Source organism: Mycteria americana, chromosome 6 (genome assembly GCF_035582795.1).
Source record: "Mycteria americana isolate JAX WOST 10 ecotype Jacksonville Zoo and Gardens chromosome 6, USCA_MyAme_1.0, whole genome shotgun sequence".
In the NCBI taxonomy this organism is placed as follows: Eukaryota; Metazoa; Chordata; class Aves; order Ciconiiformes; family Ciconiidae; genus Mycteria; species Mycteria americana.
In genome coordinates, this window is record NC_134370.1 from 54,905,153 (window position 1) to 54,928,093 (window position 22,941).

Consider the following 22,941-nt stretch of genomic DNA (forward strand, 5'->3'; position numbering starts at 1 on the left):
CTACGCACTCTCCTAAATTGACTCGCAAGTGGTCCTTACGAGTGAATGATTCCACAGCTCTGTCCCCATTCTTCAGCCAAGCACATGGATAAGCATTTGCAAAATGACAACCCCAACATCTAACCCCAAAGTTGCTGGACATCTCTCATTGAGCTTAACTTACAGATCTGTTGAAGAAACTTTGCCACGGGCTGAAGATCATGCCAAAAGCAGGATTTATTTAGTTTAGATTTGTAAAACTCTTTGTTCAGGGTACCCAGCCATTTACCATACTTGTTTATTCTTCCCCCCAGTTTGTCCTCCAAAACTTCAACATGGCTGTCATACACATCTATTCTAATACTGCTGCTAATCTAATGTTACATATTTCCTCCACAGCTACCAGTCACAGAGTACAGCCCCTGGGCTGCTGCATGCACTTAGCCATTACACTAGCAAATATGTTATTACAAAAATAAAATTAAACAGCAAGCCTAACACTAAACTCCTTATCCTCTCACATCCTAGCTTCCATCAAAACATATGCTCTTTGGCAGCTTTGTAGCATAAACAGGGCTATATACTACCCTATAAAAACTCGTCAGAGCAGTCCTTGCAATACCATTAGAAGTACAGGCTGTCAGCACAGTGTTGGCCCTATAGCTCCCCTCCCAGGTTTATATACTGGCGATGGAATTAAAACATCACTTTGTCTCCAGAGTTTATAAACAACTGAGGGAGTAAAAAATTGGGTGTTCAGTGAAGGAAAGACAGTTGTGTATTTTTTCAAGCTAGCCAGGGGCTAGAGAGATGTCCATGAGAGTGGCAGCTGATATGCATCAGGCAATAACATGTTCTGGCCAGTGGCTGACTCTTTGTGACTGGTATTTTCTATTTTCTTTCCAAAGGAGATTATTATATGCATTTATAAGAGTGATTGTGCAAACGCAGTTATTTTATTACTCTGGCATTTCCACTGAAATCAGCAGGACTATCCACTTAACCTGTTAGGATCAGGCCTTGATACAGCAAGTCTTGTTACTCTTATCTTTATCCACAACTTGTTTGTGCATCAAACTAATATAATTCACTACATCTGCTGCTGCAGTTAAATGATGTTGAAATTAATGATGATACAAAATTTTGTATCAGTGAAGAGTGTTTCTCAACTTGTTCTTTTAACATCTTCCATGTAAATTGCTCAGCAAGAAGTTTTAAAGAAAATTAAATACTTAGACCAAGCATCGACATTTATGGGCTTTTTATTGTAATCCCATCAATTAAGGATTATATAATTTTGAGTATAAATTTTATATCTTAAGATGTATTCAGGGATAGGAAATTTACATCCAAAAATGCTTCAGCATGAACAAACAGTTCTTTCCAAATGTATCAGAAGCAAGAACTATTTGTCATGGGCGAATTAAAAGTGCCAATTGCAAAACAGTAAATGAAATAAAAAGTTGTGACTAAAAAAATTAACAGATAACAGAAGATCCTTTCATGAAGACTGCAGGTGGGGGCTGTATTTCTTTGAACAGGAGAGAAAGAACTAAAAGGTCACCATTGTCGCTTTCTTAATGGCAGTAATTAAAAAAAAAATCCTTGCTTTGTGCTGGGAAAGATTTATGTTGAGGATCAGCCTGAGAAATAAGTGAGGTAGCAGCTTGACATCTTGAAAACAAAACACCACTGCAATATTTTTCCATCTATCAACTTTTATTTTTTCCTACAGTGGAACTTCCCCCTGCTGATGTTTGCATGGAAGATTGCTCCAGCTCTGTGCTGTGGCAATACAGTAGTTATTAAACCAGCAGAACAAACACCACTCAGCGCTCTCTATATGGGAGCCCTCATCAAGGAGGTAAGAATAATTGACAGGAATAATGTCTTTGCTTCTCCTTGTGGGGAAGGAACTACCAGCACATGTCTGGTTTAATGTGCTCCGTCAGTTTTCATAAATCACGCTTCCCTTCATTCATTCCTATTTTGACAGGCTGGCTTTCCACCAGGAGTTGTCAATATTTTGCCAGGATTTGGTCCAATTGTTGGTGCAGCCATAGCATCTCATGTTGGCATTGATAAAATTGCTTTCACGGGATCCACTGAGGTAAGAGGATTCACGGATATGTTACTGTAAAATGTGAGTAAATACTTACGGCGATAGTATTAAGTCCTTGTGCTACATTTCTCACTGTCACCGAGTAAAAGAGCTACATCTAAATAACAGTGGTCTGTCCTTCCCAGCTAAACTTATGTACCACAGTACTTCCAAAGCAGAAATGGCTGCTTTCCTCCGGCCCCTGCTGTGCTCGGCACCTCAGCACAGGAGATATGCCTGGAAAAATATTGCTGGGATTTCCTGTGGGCTTATGAGGATGTGAATCACATGCAAGTAGGCAGAACATCCCGTGTATATCACAGCACACATAAATGCTGCTTTAGCATCCATAATTTGTGTATCTTGGCATACTTGGGGAAAAGGGGAGAGGAAGGGGGCAAATTGGGGCAAATGTACTTCAACTTTAATGCTGCATTCAAGTATATTGAGAATGAGGAGGAGGTCTAAAAAGGAAGCAGTGCAGGGAGAAAAGGAGATTGTCCAAGGTGTCTGTTCCCAACATGATGGAAAGAAGCTGTCCAGAAGATGAAGGGAGTCAGTTGTCTCCGAGGTGCCAAAATGTCTTGCTATGAGTCTACGATGCAGATGTTACAGAGGAGGTTCGGTCTGAAGACGAAGGCTGTAATCTACAGAAAGAGTAACAAATCCCTCAAAACTCAGATGGTGTCTTGCTCTCCAATATGTGCAAAGCCAGCTGTTATCAGGGTTCGGGTGGGGATGATAGAGGTACTCCAGACTGAAGTCACAGGAGAAGGGGCCTTATCTCATCGTCTGAAGGCAGACAGAAAGGAATCTCAGTGGGAGTTTCAGGCTGGTTATATTTAGAGAGTGCTAAACCCAGCCCTTTTAAATTCAAAATCTGACAAACTATTGTATGGAGGGAGCTAAACCCCAGGGATCCAGTCTCTCTTTGATATGTTTGACTCCCACTCGTGGCAGTGGGAGGCTTTATGCATCCCAGCGATACTGCTCTTCACAATGAGTCAATTTGTTTTTGATTTGAGTTGATAAATTCACTGACCAAGCAGCCCTACTAGATATGTGTGGGTATCTCCCTGGTGGGCCCAGGGATTGCAGATTATTTCAAATACTTCATGCAATTATTTCAAATAAATTATTCTGGTGAAATTATCTTGTAATTGAGTTTGGAAGTCACCATACACAAGCCTAAATTACCAGTAAAAGGTAGCTGCAGTCGTATGCTTAATTTGCACACACACAGTTGTTTTGCAATTACTATATGTCCATACATGATTTCTTAATGGCAATTTTAGATTATAATATACACAGGTTCCATTCTAAGTCAATGGCAACATCAGATTTCAGATTATTCTGTGGAATTACTCTAGTCATTACATCTCCTGTAACCAATTTATATTAGCATCCTGGAATACTGAAAACTTTAATATGAGCTGATTACCCCCCATAAATTAAACTGAAACAATTGTTTTCATAAAGATATGTGGTCTCTGTTTAAGATAAATATTCTATTATACAGGATGTTGCACTGTTTGGAGGAGGGAAAATACAGATGGGTTAGGTTTCAAAGTTGTCTTTTGTAGCCAAAATAAATTTTTATTGTAGTTCCAGACAGCTTTAGTTTTAATAGGCGTTTAAACTCAAAAGCTGTGGGTTTTATACTAACTCAGTGCCCACCTTTAAAAGCCTTACTAATAGGAAGTGAAAAGCATTACAGAGATGAAAAAGCAATTCTTTAAGAACCTAAAGCAAGAACAGATGGAACGTTTTAATGCAGAGTTAGTGTAAACTATTCCATATTGTTTCTGATTTCCTGTAACACTGAATTTTTGTAACAGCAAGTCAACATTGTAACATTTTAAACACAATGCTGTGAAATGAGCTATACTGTAGAGTCTTTGACTTCTCCAAAACAGATTTCAATTTCTAATGAAATAATAATGGAAATATTTTGTCTCTCTGGTCTTGCCTGAGGCATGTCAACTGTACACTCCAGTGATGTGGACTTCCGATAGCCATCAGATATATAAATGCCACGATATTAACTTCCATTCCCCCATTTCATCCGGTGCTAGTTAAGGCAGTTAATAATTTCAACTTGAGCAAGTTAATGATAAAGCCTATCAGTACAAAAGCAAAGATCTTCAAGTTTAGATGTCCGAAGCACAGTTTTTTCTCAAGTTTTCACAATGAGGTTCTTTTGGGAAAAAATATAAATGCTTTACCTTTGAAGTATATACTTATGGCTAATGAAAATGCCCCATTTGCCTGTAAAAGTCACAAAACCCAGGCTATTATTATCTATTTCCTGCAAAGTTTTTTTAAAGGCAGAAAACGGGCTGCTCTTCCTACAAAAAATGTAATGCTAATGTTTTCCAAAATTTGTAGAACCCAGTCCATAGAAATATGAGCCAAAAGGCCAAGTTCATGACCTTAACTCAATAAAGCCTGACATAGCCCCCACCAAAGATCCATCCAGCCTAGCACCTTATCTTGCAACATGACCAGTAACAGATGCTTATAGAAGAAGAGAGCATGTGTAGAGTGATCCTTTCCTTGCCGTAGCCTCACAGCTTCTGGTAATCAACAATTTAAAGACTTCCTGAGCCCAAAGGTGCATTTGGACAATTGTATTTAATAGCAACCAATGGCCTTGTCGTCCATGCATTAGTCCAGTACCTCTTGAAACTCCTGACAATTGTGAGGCCTCAAGCCTGTGCCTATGCAATGGCAACACATAAATGACTTGTAATTTATGATACTGATTTCTAATTTATGATGCTGGTCCAGTTGGCACTCTCTATTTCTTTTCTGTTTCTTAGATTCTTTAGTGCTTTGAAAATGGTTTTAAGTACTACTATTTACTTTTCACACACTCCCCCCAAATAATATGTGAAAAAATCATAAAGAGCTCTTTCTCTGTGGTACCATCACTGTTTGATTCCACTTCTCTCCCTCTTTCCTTCTGACCCCTCCTTTTATGGGTTAGCTCACACATGTTAAAAGAGTAGTCTGCCAACTCTTTCATGCCTTAGCCTGCCTGCTTCTTATGAAACACCCTCCCATGGATCACCTCCTCTCCAAGTCCCCTAGCGCATGGCTCTCAAAACTCTTCCCTCTACAGCTCACTAGGAAGGGTTCTGCAGACACCCGGCAGGCTGTGAATTTCACTTTGACAACTGTCACACTGAAAGAAAGAAAATCATACTGAGTATGAAAGCAAGCCTAAAAATATTGTGCCGCCTTAGATTCCAGCAGCTTTCTTGGCTTCTCTGCTTGCTTTGGTTCGTACTCTTCAGCAGCTTGCTTGGTATGGGTATTTTAATAAAAGTGTTTATTTTTACTGTGTTGTTTTTAGTGAACCAGGGCTAATCCATGATCCTCCGGCAATCTCCTCTCAGGCTTCACTGACACGTTTTTTCCTCATCTTCCACAATCGGATGAAACTTAAACTGCCAAAACCAATCTTTCTTCCAGCCAATCTGACCATGTCAACACTTGATCCTCTCCCTTTCCTATCTTCCCTTGAAAGCCCACAATCAATTTAAATATCTCATTATGTCTTACTGTATTTCTCCTTGATCTTTCTGGTCCCTAGCTGTAGGGTGAAATGCTCACTCAGCAGGACCTTGGGAGTGGTTCTGTTAAAGCTCAGCTATGTCCCACACTACCCCACTTGTTAATTATACATGCCTCTCCCTTTTACTCTGCCCCTCTCTGCCTCAGCTTCCTTCCTCACTGTTCCATCTATTCCTTTCTATTTGAGTTCCTTTTAAAAAATTACTAGCAACAATTTAATTAGAATAAAACTCAGTCATTTGTATTTTCTGAGCTTAAGAACAGATCCAAACTCAGGATGTCTGGCTTACCCATGTTTCTGCTGTTGGGCTGCAGAGCTCAGAAGTACAGGAGAGGTTACACAAGTCTCTTCTCTTCCCCAATTAAATGAACAGTGGACCTTATTTATTTCCAAGACAAGTGCTGATGAGGAAACAATTTTCACACATATCAGAAATGCAGAGAGGTTCTTTACATTACCTTCTTATTTTCTGAAAGAACTTTTGCTAAGTAGCAAAGGGGAGGCCTTCAAATAGCAGAGAAAAGCAGCCATCAGAAGCTGCTTTACTCTTCATTTGCCTTTATTTCCACTCAAGTCTGTGAATTCAGTTACAGGCTTTGCAAATACAGCCATTTTGACTGCTGCGAACTGTCTGGCCATGTCTGTATACGTGTGCTCCATTTGAACGGGAACTGCATACCCATAAATTCCTGGTGTACATGGAATAGTTGAGTGCAGTATGTTCTGGGCTTAAGAGTAGAGATGATTATGGAGAGCAGGAAGTTATACATTTAAAAATATGTGCATTTAAAGCACTGGCTGCAGCTTACAAAATTGTATTTTGCAAAAGTTTAATGAGTTCTAATAACTTCTGTTCAAAAACAAATGTGTTAGCTCCAAATCAGAGTGGCTTACAAGTCTCTCCAGTTGTTAAATGCTCTCAAGATGAGAATTATAGATAGCACACAAAACTTTGAAGCCCTGGCCAACAAGAAATGTATCCTAAGTGGCTGGTTTCCACTTTGTTCAAACTATGACCCATTAAAATGCAGACAGATTAAAGATAGGATTCAGGTCTGTGTTCATGAAGTTCTGTAGAGTAACCCAAATAAATATCCAACAAATTGGTTTGGATGCCTGTGTAAACAAAAGGTCTATAAACAACTGCAATAAACCCCAGCAAAAGAGTCTACATTTTGCTTGGCAGAATGTTTTCTTTATGCACTTAGATTAACAAACCATGATCTCATCATTAGTCAACAAGATACTAGAGAGACCATCAAAGCAAACTACAGGAGAGTCGAGATTGATTCATGCCAAACAAATGTTTGTAGCTAACAGCTGTATTACCACTGATTCTAATTTACTCAGCAGGATTCTCCTTTCATTTCCGAAGTGAGATGAATGTCACAATGCATGATGTAGACAGAATGTCTACCTACTGCACGAGCAATGAGTTGTGTCAGCTCTCCTGGATCACAAAATCTCTTGCTGGTTTTGGATATCATGAAGAATTATATCCTGGCATTTTCTACTTTAGCAACAAGAATCCTAAAGGTGATTTGACCTGTTCTGAGAAGTCTGTTAGCCTACCACGCTACACACATGCCCTGTTCAAAATAAGGAGGATTTAGGGAGGCTACATTATCATTAATTTCTGCTTCTGCTGAATGTTTTTGATCATAGCTTGGACAGCTTGTGCCTCCTGAAAGAACAGCAGTTGTTTCCCTTTTCCTTCCTTGGTGTTTTTGGTAGAATTTAGGGAGCGGTCCTTGGGCAACTGTTCTGCCTCTTTGCCTATAAAAGACACGTGTCAAAAGGATTTGCCTTCTTAAAACTGAAACTAATAGGGTGGTGTATCAGCCCTGTCAAAGTTAACAAGAGTTCAGCCACAGACTTCCATGGGGACGGGATTTATCCCAAAGAACAAATGAGCCATTTATAGCTTAGGATCCTCTCCAGGAATTTCTGTTTGGGATTGCCTTTTTACTTGTACTGCACTGTTCACTATGCTCTTTTCAGGGCTGCTACTCACACAGGGCATTGCACAGTCAAATAAAGCTGCTCTTTTTCATGTCAATATTTCAAAATTCACTTGTCTTTGCTGGAAACACACCCTGAACATGCCATGCAGTCCTAAAATGTTTCTCAGAAAGATTTTGCATACATCTGGAATTTAAAAAAAAAATCAGACAGACTAAGTAAGCAGCAGCATGGGTTTGAAGGTTTTGCCAAAACACTGACATCCAGTGCCTCAACAGCTGGAGAGAGAAAACTGAAATTCCAGAAAACATAGAAAATTTCTGTCTGATTGTACCATCTCCCCAAAACTTAATCTCTTGTAACTTAAAACACTGTTCTTCAGATATTTCTCAATATCCCAAGAAAGGTATAATAGAGAAGATGGGCAGCCCAGTTACTTAAAATGCCTAAGTAACTGAAGATGTATGTCTCCTCTGTCAATTTTTGTGCTGTTCATGGAATCTTTTGTTCATCTACATAGCTTCCTGTGCAGTCTTACCTTCACAGTCTTGTCTGTGGCAGTATGCAAGAAAATTACGTGCTGTTCAGCTAGACTGCTGTTCCCCTACATTCAGGTGTTCCCTAATGACTTAACGTGTATCTGCGATCAAAGGAAGGTTCAGAGCAGAGGAGAAGCCAGACATTCTGACAGAGCTGTAGAGGTAGTATCACAAACCTTGGAGGTTTGCTTTTGACTCATGAGACTTCCAGTGCTTTAACAGGAACAGGCGAACCCACCTGTACCATTTAGAAACACTGATTTCTGTCTGAAAACAGAAAATTTAGAGAACATGAAAGGCAACAGACTTTTTCGAGTTTCTGCACAAAGTATTTAAAATGTGATTGAATAAGCCGCCTCTTGAAAGAGACATTAAACTTCCAAACACAGAAGGCATAAATAAGCAACAATCAAATGTTTTATATCATGATACACTCTCAATGCCTAACGTCATACAGTTCACAGTCCAGAAGCAGACCCTCCAGGACTATTCTTCAAATAGCTTTTTTGCACAGGGGTGCCGCAAAATGTTTCTTTAATCTTTTTTGTTGTTGTTGTTCTGAATAACAAATTGTTTTCTTTGAGATGAGCCAAATTACATCTGCCTCACCCTCCATGCAGCTTACAATGTTATGGTACTTCACAAGCTATCCAGGGATACTCCTGATATCAATCTTGAAGCCTATTCAAAATAAGGATGGGGAGTCAGGGCTTTCTCTGCCAACATTCCTGCTGAATAATCGCACAGCTCCATTATCTGTGGGGGAGTCCTCTCTTCCAGTGTTCCCTTGCAAGGCTGTACTGCCTATTGGGAGCTCACAGATATAGCTGAGACACACCACAGGAAGCATGTACTGAAAGACCATACAGATTGCAACACTATCACTTATCCCTTTCATGCTGTCTTTCTCCATAAAGGGAGGGTCAGTTACAAAAGGCTGCCTTTGTCACTAAATAATCACAGCGCTGGTGCCTTCCGTAAGACTTTTCTCAACCTGTAAGTGCATAGGGCACAATAGGAGCACAGTGAACAAAAATGCTGAGCAGCATGAGCCCTACCATCCTGATGTCTACACTGATTTCTAATGGGAGGGACCTAGTGAAGCTGTCTGTTAAGTTTGTACTTGGAAACTTGACAACAACCTCCCTGTATTAACAATACTCTGCACCATACTTTCTCAAATTAACACCATTGCCTCCAAGCCCTGTGGCTTGGAGGCAATGGTGTTATGTTAAATGTTATGTATATGGTGTTATGTTAAATGGTGTTATGTTAAATATTATGTATATTTGCCATATACATAATATTTGGACTTGCATATTTGCCAATCACTTGTTTGCATAGAACCCTTTCAAAATCTTTACTTACGTGGACAAAAGAGTTTTGACATTAAAGTGGTAAAATGGAAGGTGGAGAGATGGTGGGCTGGACACACTGCTCTGGCTTCCTTGATCTGTTCTGCTCTTTGTGGATTTTTGAGGGGAAATAGGTGGTTGTTTTTTGAGAGAGGGAGGTTCAAGGCAGGGAGGGTGCGAATGGCATTGGCTGGCACTGGCTATAAACACAGGACTCTCACTGGTTCCCAGTGTACATTTTCAGCACAGTCTGAGGGATTGGAATTTCCAGATGATGTGCTCGATGTATGTGGTGGGGGTGGAGGGCAGAAAGGGTCCTTCTTTTTCATGTTCACTTCTGGCTGTCAGTCAAACATAGCAATAAAATCAGCTCCAATTAAGGGGATATGCAAAGAATTTCATGATAATGTCAACACTCCATTCCATCAATACAGGGGTAAAGAAAAGAAGCTAATTTAAAAAAAATTTTTTTTTTAAGAAATAACCTCAGTCACACTCGACTGTGGTATCACCAGATAAACAGTTAATCACAAAGGTACATGAAGTGGTTGACAATTCCTTCATTATCCTGTGGGGGTTTTGCTTTGTTTTTTCTGTGGGGGCCCTGGTTTCTGTTTCATTTGCTTTCTGATTACTCCAGTGCTGACTTAACTTTCTCCAGCAGACTGCCTTCAGTTCTCTAAGAGGTTCAGCTTCTCATCCATTAACCCCTTACTGCAGGGAATCTCACTCACCTGACCTTAGAAATAGAAAACAGCTAGAGAGACCAGAGTACTACGTGGAGAAGAAAGTCCAGCTCTGACTCACTCCCATCTCACTTCACATCTAACTTTCTGTGTGACCTTAAAACATGTCACAGTTAAAAGAAAGCACGTATCAAGGTTCTCAAGCTTCTCAAAATTCAATAGATACTTTTAATCCTGTGTTTTACCATGTAGGGGCCTAAATCTACCTGTGATTACTTCCTTAGCTGCAAAATGGGCATAGTTACACTGCAACAGTATAAAATCTGATCTATTTTGGATTCATTGATCCAGGGAGGGGAGAATTCCAGGGAGCACAGCTGCCTCTCCAACTGTACTGATGTGGAAATACATCAAATATGTAGCTGTCAGATTGCTACTCCTTTTAATCTAGCCTCATGTTCCTTGGTGAGATCTGTGATTTGCAGCTGCTCCAGCCACAGGGCTGCATTCTGCTCCAGCCAACCCCACAATCTACAAAGACATTTTGGAGGTGCTTTTGACCTCCTCAACCCATATTAAGATTATCTGTAGTATGGCTGAGGGTCAGGTCTGGGATGATGCTTTTGAAAATTCTTGCCCTACTTGGTATTCTGCTATGTGCTGTTAATCCTGCAGAAAAGGCTGATGATTTCATCAGAATTTGACATATTCTGGATCATGATTTCTTGGTCAAATTACTTAAACCTTTGGGCACTGAAAACTGTATTTTGAGGAGAACAAATGGCCTCCTACAAACAGGTTGGCTAGCAGCTTAGTAACTATGAGTAGTAAGAGTGAAATGAATTCTAAAAGCAGTGATCATCTGGGGTAACTAACACCTGGACTATATAAAGTAGTGATAAGCTTAGTACATGAATGAATGAATAGTAATAAGCTTAATACATGCTTAATACATACTCAGATATCAGATCTATTTTTTTTCTCCACTAAAAATTATATAACTAAACCTCTTAATAATAGTATCTAAAACCTTGTGAACATGCCACTAGTTTGGATGGAAGTAATTCTAGTTACATCAATTTCAGATTTTTAATTCAGCCCTCCTAAAGCACCCTAAAAGAAAGCCCCCCAGCCTTTTTAGCATAGATAAAAATAGGTAAAGGGTACAAACACTTTGTGCAGGGCCTTATCCCCTCTCAATTTCTAGAAAAAAAAAAGCTGTCCACTGCTGATGAGAATCTGTTTGGATTGAAGAACCTGCTGGATTATTTAAAGCTCTGTTCCAGTGATAGCCAACATTGGCTGTTAGAGTGAACTGTATGACTACATTCCCTGTAAAATGTGTCTCCATTTCCTTTCAGGTTGGGAAGCTGATCCAAGAAGCAGCTGGAAGGAGTAATTTGAAGAGAGTTACACTGGAGCTGGGTGGGAAAAGCCCAAACATTATTTTTGCAGATGCTGATTGTAAGTCAGCACTTCCATATTTTTCTTAAAAATATGTTTGTGTGGTATCTTTTTTTTTTTCATTTTAGGGCATATCTTTCATATGAAGTGAAATGGACCAATATAGCTGTATCTAATTGCACTTTTTAATCTCACAGAAGCAGCCTAAGATGTGATATTTTTTTATAATAAACCTTTGAACCCACAGATTCATAGACAACAAGAAAACAGAAAAAAGTTATAACCAAGCATATAGAAATGCTCTTATTCAGAGTCATGGTCCCATACACATTTGTCATCCTAAACTTGGCACCAAGGTGGTTTAGTGCTTTAAATCTGGAAATTCTGTGATTTTTTAGCTTCACAGCAATTATAAAAAGGGAGGGCTTTAATTTACACTTGAGTTCCTAATCTAGTCAGTGCAGTATTCCTTTGTTAAGCTGGTTTGATAGTAGCTATAAATGGAGATTATTCCATTTTTTAAATTTTCACAATTGAAGAATTGTGTATTGAAATATCCTCATTGCCACTGTCAGCAGGGAGCTGAAGATTTTGGCAGCTGGATGATGTTGTGCAGCTGAGATTTTTGGCACCTGAGAAGGTACAGGACAGCTGTTTAGGATAGGATAAAAACACAAACTGGAAATTTCTGCTTAAATGATCAGCAATGAAATAGTTAAAAATGTTGATATCTAAATTGTCAGCAGGAGGTTTTGAAGTTAACGCCCTATTAAGATGAATGGGACAGTTCACACCTTGCTTTGAGCTATTGTTTCAGGCTGTGTGCAGGCACACTGTACTCAATGCATTTTCTGAGAACTTTGAAACCCAAATCAATAGACATATAAGGATTTGGTCTTTTAAAAGGGGAAAGTGAACAGAAGAATGATTCTGAATAGCATGAAGTACAAGGGTTGGTTACAATCCTATATCCGTTTTCAAAACTTACCAATGTCTGAAAGACTAGGGAAAGCTTGAGAACTTTCAGCAGCTTTTCTACATAGACATGTTTTACCAAGTTGGGGGTCTACACTACAGCCACAGTCATCCTGGTAAGCTAAAAAGGCTCCTGTCAGCTGGAGCCAGATGCAGATGTTACAGCCTTCTACCCCAGTTACTCATCTCCATCTCTTACCGGAAATCACTGCATCTCAGATGTCCCTAACCTACTAACTCAGACTGGACTTCTAGTAGAGTAATATATGCTGGGGGCAGGTCTGTGTTATGGCCTTCCACAGGGGAAGGACAAATGCTCCTAGCTGCCACACAGAGCTGTAGTTTATCTGTGACTTGCTGTATCTGCCAAATAAGGTTGAGGACCTGGGGAGAAGTTGCAGGCAACGGGGGAATAACAGGGCAGAGAGGAGAGTACAGTCTTCTTCAGGACTGTCTGTTCCACAGTATATCATACTAAAGCTCTCTGGTCTTCCCATAATTACAACCACCAGCACTTGACCTGAGATTCAGACTTCAAAGCTCTGATTATTTAAGAACATCAGACAATTTGCTCACTATTCCAAAGGAGCTGTTTGTTCTGTTTGAGGAGGACTGTGTGCCAAAAGTCAGCAGAAAGCATGACAAAACTGTTCAAAAGTTTAGTGTACCAAAAAACCAGAGAATGGTTAGACCCCTTCATGGTGAAAAACTTCGTTAACAGCAGAGGAAGAAACAACAGTTAATTAGTTCTATCCACTAGTGTTTTCAATCTCCACGGAGCTGCCTGGGAAAATTTGAATGTGGTCCAGGGAACACCCCATATAATTTTTTTTCAAGACCACACTGAGGGCAGAATAAGACATTTCTGTTAGATGGAGTTGTCTAGGGTGTGCTGAAAGTAAAGCACTGTTGCTTTGTTTATTCCCTAAATGATTATATTTTAAGCAATGTTCCAAAGTGCTACAGCTGATAACAGAGGTATTACAGTGCTGTAGGGCATCACTGTTTAAGGATGAATTAAATATTCTTGTCTAGTCAGCTATTACACCCAATGGGACAATTTAGCTCTGAATGTCTAAATATGGATCCTCTCTCCTGCTTAGATAGTGGATGTGTTAGTTGTACTTCCAAGGAAGTTAGAGTAGAAATCAAGGGTTGATTGTTCTATAATTGACCTATATTTTTAAAGCCTTAGCCAGTTACCTGTATGGGCCAAGCAGATGTTTCTGCCTTGCAGAAAAATAATCTGGCTTCTTGGGAAGGATAGGTCTTGCCATTATCAAAGTCAAATTCTCTCAAGTACCTGGTTGGCTGTAATTCCCACATATGCAGTATTAAACCAAGTGCAAACTTGGATCACAGACAAATTTTCCTCTCCTCTACTGACCCCAGTCAGACAGACTTCTATAATGTGGGGCATAATCCACTTCCTAGGGTCTCTTAAGAGTTTTAGTTGATAAATTACATGTTGCTGGCATAGAAGACATTGGTGAAGTTGTTCTTGCATACCCTACTGCTATAGACTGCTAAAGCACTGTCTTGATTTAATTTTTGCAGTGGGATATTATGCAATATTTTGTGGCTTGTGTCACATGATGGCATGTGGAATGTATTACCTATGGACTCTTCTTTACCTAGACGATACCTGAAGTCCCACGTGATCCCTTGCAATCTAGTGTTTCTGAAACAGTTGTAATGCTCCTAATATCCCTCCAGTATAGCTGTGTCCAGGGTGGAATAAATGGGGGAAAAAAATCAACTTTAGACATGTTTAAAAACTCCATATTTTCACAGGGATTATGACACAAAATGAAATGAATCATCTTCATTTATGACCCAACACAACAATAGTATGTTTTGATTTGGTCACTGTTTAGTTTCTTTTAACCAAATCCTACTTCTGCTTTGAAGTTTTGGGAATGTGGCACTATGTAATACACATGACACTGATGCAATAGCAGATGTGTCTATGATGTTTCAGAACAACATATGCTGTCTTGTTTTTTTAGTGGACTATGCTGTGGAACAAGCTCACCAAGGAGTCTTCTTCAATCAAGGTCAATGCTGCACTGCAGGCTCACGGATTTATGTGGAAGAATCAATCTATGAAGAGTTTGTTAGAAGAAGCGTAGAACGTGCAAAGAGGAGAGTTGTGGGGAGTCCTTTTGACCCAACTACAGAACAAGGTCCACAGGTAAAGGAATAGTGCTTCAGCTCTACGGCCCAGAAGGTGCCTGGAAGCATTTAAACTCTACTAGGACAGAGGTCAGTCAGTGCATACTCACTCACAGTGAAGGGTAGCTGACATGATAAACATTTTAAAGATTAAAATTCCAACGGAGTAGATAATCTGTGCAGCTCAGAGGTGTTTCTTTTTAAGTAAAAACTCTCATCTTAAATATCAATAAATTTGCCTCCCAGCTTTCACAGCAAGATTCTGATAGTCAGCCCCCAAAGATACAGCTGTAAACTGTGAGAAGCTCTCAAAAGTCTCTATGGGCGCTTACTTTCAAGAACTGTCTACAACCATAACTGTGCTTGTAGACCACTAGAGATACAGGAATTCCAAGCAAAAGATGGGCAGAATTCGAAGTAGGTCTTTAGAAAATGTTCCTGCCACTAATAACCAGCTGGGCTTATACCATTTTCAGGAAGCTAACCTGGGACAAAAAATAATGATCTGCTTTGTTTGTGCTTATAAACCAGATTGCTTAGCAAGAATGTGGGTTGAGCCACATTCATAAGGGGACACATCCTTAAGAAGACTGAGCCCTAGGTTACAGTCAGCAGCTGTTTGTAGATCTTTGGCATCTCCAGCCCAAAAAGTAGTGATTATAAGCATGAGTGTACTTGCTGGGACATGACTTGGCTAAAAAAGCAATTTTGACTTGATTGTCAAGTGCACAGTCTTCAAGTCAAACAGCTTCTTCTCTCTTTCAGATTGATAAAAAACAATACAACAAGATCTTGGAACTGATTCAAAGTGGCATTACTGAAGGAGCAAAACTTGAATGTGGGGGTAAAGGGCTAGGAAGAAAGGGCTTCTTCATTGAACCTACGGTGTTTTCCAATGTAACAGACGACATGCGGATTGCCAAGGAGGAGGTATTCACACACATGGGCAAGATCATTTTAGAATGTCCTAAACATGATTTTTTTTTGCCTTTTGTTTACTTCCTGAGAAAATTACCACTATATTTAAAAAAAAAAAAAAAAGAGTAAAATCTTTTCAGAACTCCTTATGCACACAGCAACTGATGACATCAGTTGGGTAAAGAAGCTCAACTTTTGTCATTGGCGGTAAAGTCTCAGATCTCAAAGAAATGAGGGAAGAATGGATGAGTTCCACTGAGGCAACTGCTTTGGGAAATTCATGCAGTTTTACAGACAGCTATTATCACTATTAAATGTTGCTGTGGGAATTTGTAAAGAGTACAACAGGAGAGAGAAGACAATTAAAAAAGCAGAATAAAACAGGAATAAAATGCCTCTGAGTGGGCTGGTTCATTAATTAATGATTAATCTTTTTTGCAGATTTTTGGGCCTGTTCAAGAAATACTGAGATTTAAAACCATGGATGAAGTTATAGAGAGAGCCAACAATTCTGATTTTGGGCTGGTAGCTGCTGTCTTTACAAATGACATAAACAAGGCCCTGACAGTCTCTTCAGCAATGCAGGCTGGCACAGTCTGGTAAGGCAGAAGTTATCACACTCCTGCTCTTGGAGATAAAGAGTTTGACTCACTATCATTATGGCACCTCAGTTTTGCACCCTTTGTCTGAAAAACGTTTATCTAGACCATCCTAGTGGTGAATCACTAACCATGATATGGAACAGCTGTAGGGAGGTGTTGTGACTCTGCTTACTGTGGGTGAATGCTATTGAAAACTGGAAAGTGCCTTGCTTTCCATTAGCATGGCAGCCACACTGCTGAATGGCATTACTGAAAACAAACAAAGCAGAGTATAAACGATCCTTTCTGTGGAGCAGAGGAATCCTGTGAGGTTTCTGCTAAAGGCACAAAGAATCATGTACTTTCTACAACATTAAGGAACTGAGGGGACACCTCTTCTCTCTAGTCCTTAGGAATAGGTAATGCCACTTCTGGAGTTTAATAGCTTGCAATTTGGTATGTCAAGCCTGGGTAAACTAAAGATCCATGAGAAATCAGGGAGAAAAAGGACAAATTCAAATCTAACAGCTCTGTATTATAAACTGGCACTGAGATTTGTCAGCAGATTAACAGTTCATTACTGAAGCTGAGTCCAAGTGTTTGGTGCCCTCCTCCAGTCCTCGCAGGCCAAATCCCATTCTCCTTATGAGTAAGGAGCAGAATGTTGGTTTTGTGGCATAAATCCCTCATTCCTTTTCAACATGAGACAAGTTTGTTATTGCTAAGAGGTATCCAGTGTCCTTAGCTCCACAAGTTTCAGCCTCTCCCTGAGTTGCCCAAAAGTCTCTTTGACAGTGCAGTTGGACTTAATGCCTCTTCCTGTTACAGGATAAATTGCTACAATGCCTTAAATGCCCAAAGTCCTTTTGGAGGATTCAAAATGTCTGGCAATGGGAGAGAGATGTAAGTATTACACTGCTGTCTTCTGAACTGTTTTCAGCTCTACAACTTAATAAACATTAGTGAATCCTTCCATGCAAATTAAGATCAGGCAATACTCCCATCTGAGGATCAGGGCATAATATAAGGTGACTGATAATCATTGCCAGTTCTAAATGCAGTTGATTTACATGGTAAGACCATTTTCTTTTCTTTTCTTTTTTTTTTTTGACATAGCAGAGTAAGTTACTGGAACTCCCTTCTTATTCTGAAAGGAACTGAAAATTTCTGAGTATTTTTCTGACCTTGTAACCTGTGTTTTCTGAGAGTTTTTTTAGCCATATTAACCAGCACTTTTGCAGAAAGATTCTCTTTTTGGTTCTTTTTGGTGGTCTCTTTTTGTTGACTGGTTTGGTGTACTTGTTTGAGAGGTGTTTTGCCATATATTTTGCCTTTCTTGCTATTTTTTCCTTTCTTTACTTTTTCCTACATTTATTAATATAGGTGCATCTGAATTTTATTAAAATGTTATCTATCTCTTCCAGATTTATAAGCAACGTTAATTGAAATCAGGCCTAGAGAAAGATAGACAAATGTGTTCACATCCCTTTCAAAAAATCACCTTCCATTACAAAGCTTTCTGTCTTTTCTTATTCCATTTAGAACTAAGTGCCAAATATTTTGAAATTGAGCTCCACACTCAAATACTGTCCCATGTACCTAATTTAAAGTCTTACCAGTTTTTAATTCTCATTACAATCACAAGGAAGTTTAGCAATTGCATCAGCCCCAGATTGGTTATGCATACAAAGGATTCAATTAATTTCTGTGCAGGAGGTATGTATACCAGATATGTCTCACCTAAGCTTTCAAAACAGCTTATGGCTAATGGCAAACTCAGCAGTAAAACTAACGTAAGGTCAAACTCTTTAAAACTTTAAATATGTTGAAGTATACAACTTGATCTATAAAATAAGCTCTATGTAGTCTGAAATATTTTCCCTCATTAGGGAGTACTTTGAATAACACATTCATACTATTCCCCACATTCATGAGTTATGAGGTGATCTCACACTGGCATAAATATGTCAGCTCATCTAACTCTTATCATTGTGAAAATATTCTAAAACTACTAAGCTCGATAGAGCACATGAGTAACTTGACACCCAAGAGTGACCCCATTGACTTCAGGGAGGTTAACTGTGCAAGCAAAATATTCACATATTGATATCATACAGTTTTTGAAAGGGGAGGAAACCAGGCAGCACCCCAGCTCCCATAGAACAATCTACGGTAGTTGTACACTTGATTACCATCTACAGCTTTGAAAATATTCATCATAAACAATAAATGTTTGGAATGGCAATAATCTCTATCTCACAAAGATGCCTGAAAACCTAATTATGAGTAATTACTCCTTTCAGAACCTCTTTGATCAGATATCAACTTCTAATTCGCCTCCTCCCCCCTGCATTAATATCTGCATACTTTTTATCAAAATGCTACCATTTCTTAGATCCCTGTTTTTAAGGGGTACATTTTACAGCATAAATAATGTTGAGTCAGGCAATTAAAGAACAAAAAAAATAAAGATGAAAAGTGTCCATACATATGTGTGTCATTGCTAAGCTAATACTATGTTACAGCCAGATTGTAATTGTGCCACTGTGCTGTATGTGCTAGCACTGTATTATCTGGGACTTGTTTTTTTCCTGCATTTAAATTCACAGATTTTTATCACACATGGGGAAAAAAATCAACACAGAAAGTTGAGATCTGCTATACTCATTTTACACTCCCACAAAATGTAGCAGGGTATGTGTATACCAGTAGAGGACCTGAACTCATGTACACAATACCACTGATTTCTGTTTACATTAAGGCTCCTTATAATATTCTTGTATTCTTAAAGGAGTCTAAAAGAGGGGGGTTTTTTACATTTACACTTCTTTAAAGCTTCTCATCACTACCTGAGTGGTGTAAAATTTAACTCCTGTAACTAAAATCAGGTGATTCATCCCAGATAGCCACATGTGGCCATTTTATATTAGATAGAGTCCCCCAAAATTCTGGTCTCTGTCCAAATGTCTTCAAGGGAAGGAGGTGCCATTCTACTTCAAAACTATCCTTTAATGTCATAGGAATTATGGTATTTTATGTATAGCTCTGAGATACAGCAGTGCATAGTTGCATTCCCAGAAAGAAGTGCAAGCAGGAGAATGGCTTGACGTTATAATTCTTTTCCTTATCTTTTTTCTCTTGGAGTGAGGGAGGGAAGAGAGTATGGAATATTTCTTTTTGAAGAGCAATTTGTTCCCCTTCCCTCACACCTACACAACCATGATAGCACCATGCAAACTTGACCTGTGGGCTCCTTCCTTTTCACAGACACAACCCTTCTCACCCTGATACCGAACTGCAATCCAAGAAGACCCAAAGTGGCCATAGAACAGGATGTTATTGCTCCCTACTTCCCTGTATTAGGCTGTGGGGACAAGCAAGCCCTTTAATTGAACACACACTGACTCTTCTGCTCTGAATGTCTGGAATAATCTATCTTCCTATTCAGCAAGAGCAACTTTTTAACCTTTGAAAAATACTTGCCTTAGAATTCATCACAGTTGTCCACTTCCAAACTTTCGGCCAGAAAACAAACGTGTAAGGCTCTGAAGCCTTGAGCTGAAGAAACAGACAATAAATATATCTAATTTTGTTTGCCAGACCAAGATAAGAAACCAACTGGCAGTTGGAACATACATAAAGGTGCTGGATACTCTGTTGGCTAGGTTATCTGTTGACTTGCAAAAATGTGTCTAACAGGTGTCTGGAGCCAAGCCGCAGCCCTACTGAATCAAGCAGAAACTTTCAGACAGAGAGACTTACTAGCGTTAGTTATTGGGCCCCATGCGGCTCCCGGTGACAGCTTCCACTGAGCCATAACAGAATGGTTCTGTGGCTCAGTCGAGTCTGATAAATAGCTAAAGTTTTTGGTCACTCTTTGGAGACAAATCTACCACTTTCTACTGAAAATTGGGGGTGGGGTGGTCCAAATCAATGGGAACCTTTCACATGTCAAAAAATCTTTACTAATATATTTCTTTGCATGTACTTAGACTCTAGTAAATCTTAAAATGCCTACTGAATAATCAGTCTGAGTTAAATATCAACCACTATATCACATGTAAGGCTTACTAAGTCAACAGGCACATCAGAAAGTTTTCAAAACTGCAGGTGGAGTGAAATGGGCTGGTAAATACTCATTATTTCTGCCCAAATGAATTAACTTTCCAAGGAAGGTTACAGGAGTTCCTCTCCCGGTGTTACATTTTGTGTAAAATTTACAGTGTAGAGTAAATAAAAAGTAGGCTATGCAACATGGGGGGCATACAGAGGGGTTTAATTGCTTTGAACAGTGGCCCCTCACTCCATTCTGAAAGCAACACTTATTAGAAGGCGGTTCTGAGGAATTCCCCTGAAATATTCTTTATGGTGCAGTTAGCATTAAATTCTGCACAAGGGGGTCCAGAGGGAAGGCAGTGTCAAATAGTAAACATGTTAACATGATATGCATGTCAGCACTTTTTACATTTTAATATAAGTGAGGGAGCAGTATTGTGTGTGTTTTAGGGGCAGGGCTAAGAATTTAACCAAGAAACAAATGTCTGTAAGAGCTTATGCAAAAGAATCCTCATATGAGTTCATATAGAAGAGATACTCTACTTCCAGACTTGAACTGTACCTGTTTTGAGGTGGGGACATTGTTTGCTTTACCTACATAGCATCTGGCAGATATATTAGAACTTAACTAATGACTTGACTAGAACACACTTCTCCATTACTCAAATATGCACAGCAAAATGCAAATACCTATACTTCAGAGAAGACAGGCATAACTCCCAAGAAGCCATGCAATATCCACTCTAAACCTCAGCAGAGTTGCCTAAGAGATAAGCCAGGCCAGAGCTGACTACAACAAAATCTACATAGCATTCAGAAACACCCATTTCTTAAGCATAATTTATCCAAAGCAGAACATGTACCCCTCAGAACTGTGTGTTAGATGACAGGGACCTAGTAAGTGGCTAGCTTCTAGCAGTATAAAGGATCTTATGTAAGATGCTTTGCCAGGACAAAAAGCTATCTTCTATGTAAATCTAGCGGAAATCTGAGCATGCTGAATGCTCTTTCACAGAACGTGCAAATGCTGATTTTTGCTGCTGCTGGATATTTTGTCAGGGAAAAAAGATCAGTGGGCTAGGAGTCAAGTTCATCTTTGTCCAGGGTTGTGAGTAGTTCATTTTCCATAGCACTCAGTTTGGACCTTCTCTTTCTTGAGTGCAAATATAAGCAGTAATTTAACTGGCCAGTGGCGTAGTTCTTGGTGTTTGGACATTTTCAAGGTCTGGAAGGGACACTGAACATCAATTCACTCCCCACAGTTCCATCAACAGACAGTGAGTATTTCTGGGTTTAATGTCATTCTGTATCTTCTTATCAAATGCTGGAGCCATCCATTATTCTTTTGACCTAAACTGAAACTTCATCTCCAGGTTTTCTGAAAGATGGCATGAAAGGAAAACCTGTACAAAATCATAGTACAAAAGAAACCTATGCCGAGAATTTTAGGTTATATCTTAGCTTTATCAAGGAATCACTTTGCAGGTTTTTGCTTGATAAAGAATTAATGTCTGGTGTAAACTGATGCTGCAATTTGTTTTTTAGGGGTGAATGTGGATTGAGAGAATATTCTGAAGTTAAAACTGTGACAATAAAGATCCCTCAGAAGAACTCCTAAAATGACGAAGGACCACGTGCAGAAGAGCACATGATGTCACCCTCTCTATTCCTTATGGAGACCAGCACTCAGGAATAAAAAGTGTTACACAATATATATTTAAGAAATTAAGTTGCAACATATATACTGGGCACATAACTGCATATGTAATGCAAACCAACTCTGCATGTTTTCATAAAACTCTTCTGAGAATCGTTACATCTTTATAAAACAAATCATAACAAGAGATAAAATTGCTATTGGGCATCATTTAATAACGGTTCTAGCTATGAAACTGTTAAATGCGAATGCATGCACACACACATTTATCTCTTCTCTAAATAAACAAAATAAGTCTTACTGCTTTCGGGTTGCCTTCTCAAACAGACCTGCCTTGTACTGACATTCTAGTTTCAATCAGGGCTTTACAAGCCAGATTTTAATCAAAATGTTAGCAATGAACAACATAAACAAGTATCATTGATGTTCTTAAAAAATAAAAGACTCTGAATGGAAATGAGCCAAAAACTGGTATATTGGCAACTTTCCAATTAGCATGCTCATATAAAGAGGTCAACCTGGGGAGGGAATCAAACCATTATATGGACAATGAAATCCAAATACTTATCAGTGAGATTGGCTTTCATGACCCACAGCGATTCGGTTTTCAAAGCTTATTTTCATAACTACTTTATGTATTGCTCTAAGCAAAAATCCTCCCTCGCTTATAGGAACTTGAAAGGTTTTACCTGCCTGCCAAAAGAGCATGGCCAGACAGGGTGGGAGGGTGTTAAGGAGAACGGGAACAGATCCCAAGGCTTCACAGAATATTTCAGCTTTCACTGCTTGTCTAATTTTGTTGTTGTTGGTACTGTTGTTGTTTTCACCTTTTTTCTTTCTTTAAACAAGTATATGCACACGCAGACTCCATTTGTCTGCTATTAAACTGCCTGTGATTACACTGGGAATTATTAAGTATTCGTTACAGCAGAAAGAACCCAGCAAAAGTCCACCTGACAAGAAGTAAGCTTGA

At 39.2% G+C, this 22,941-nt stretch overlaps 1 protein-coding gene across 1 annotated transcript in view; it reads left to right on the forward strand.

Moving 5' to 3' along the window:
• The window catches only part of ALDH1A2 (aldehyde dehydrogenase 1 family member A2), a 211,105-nt gene extending 188,726 nt beyond the window's left edge, over window positions 1-22,379 (forward strand). Inside the window, exons 7-14 of the mRNA XM_075505906.1 lie at window positions 1,715-1,843; window positions 1,976-2,089; window positions 11,564-11,666; window positions 14,591-14,775; window positions 15,522-15,686; window positions 16,116-16,273; window positions 17,084-17,158; window positions 21,857-22,379. Coding sequence (XP_075362021.1) covers window positions 1,715-1,843; window positions 1,976-2,089; window positions 11,564-11,666; window positions 14,591-14,775; window positions 15,522-15,686; window positions 16,116-16,273; window positions 17,084-17,158; window positions 21,857-21,929 — 1,002 coding nt within the window. The 3' untranslated portion in view covers window positions 21,930-22,379. The remainder of the gene's footprint in view (window positions 1-1,714; window positions 1,844-1,975; window positions 2,090-11,563; window positions 11,667-14,590; window positions 14,776-15,521; window positions 15,687-16,115; window positions 16,274-17,083; window positions 17,159-21,856) is intronic.
• Window positions 22,380-22,941: the final 562 nt, after the last annotated feature.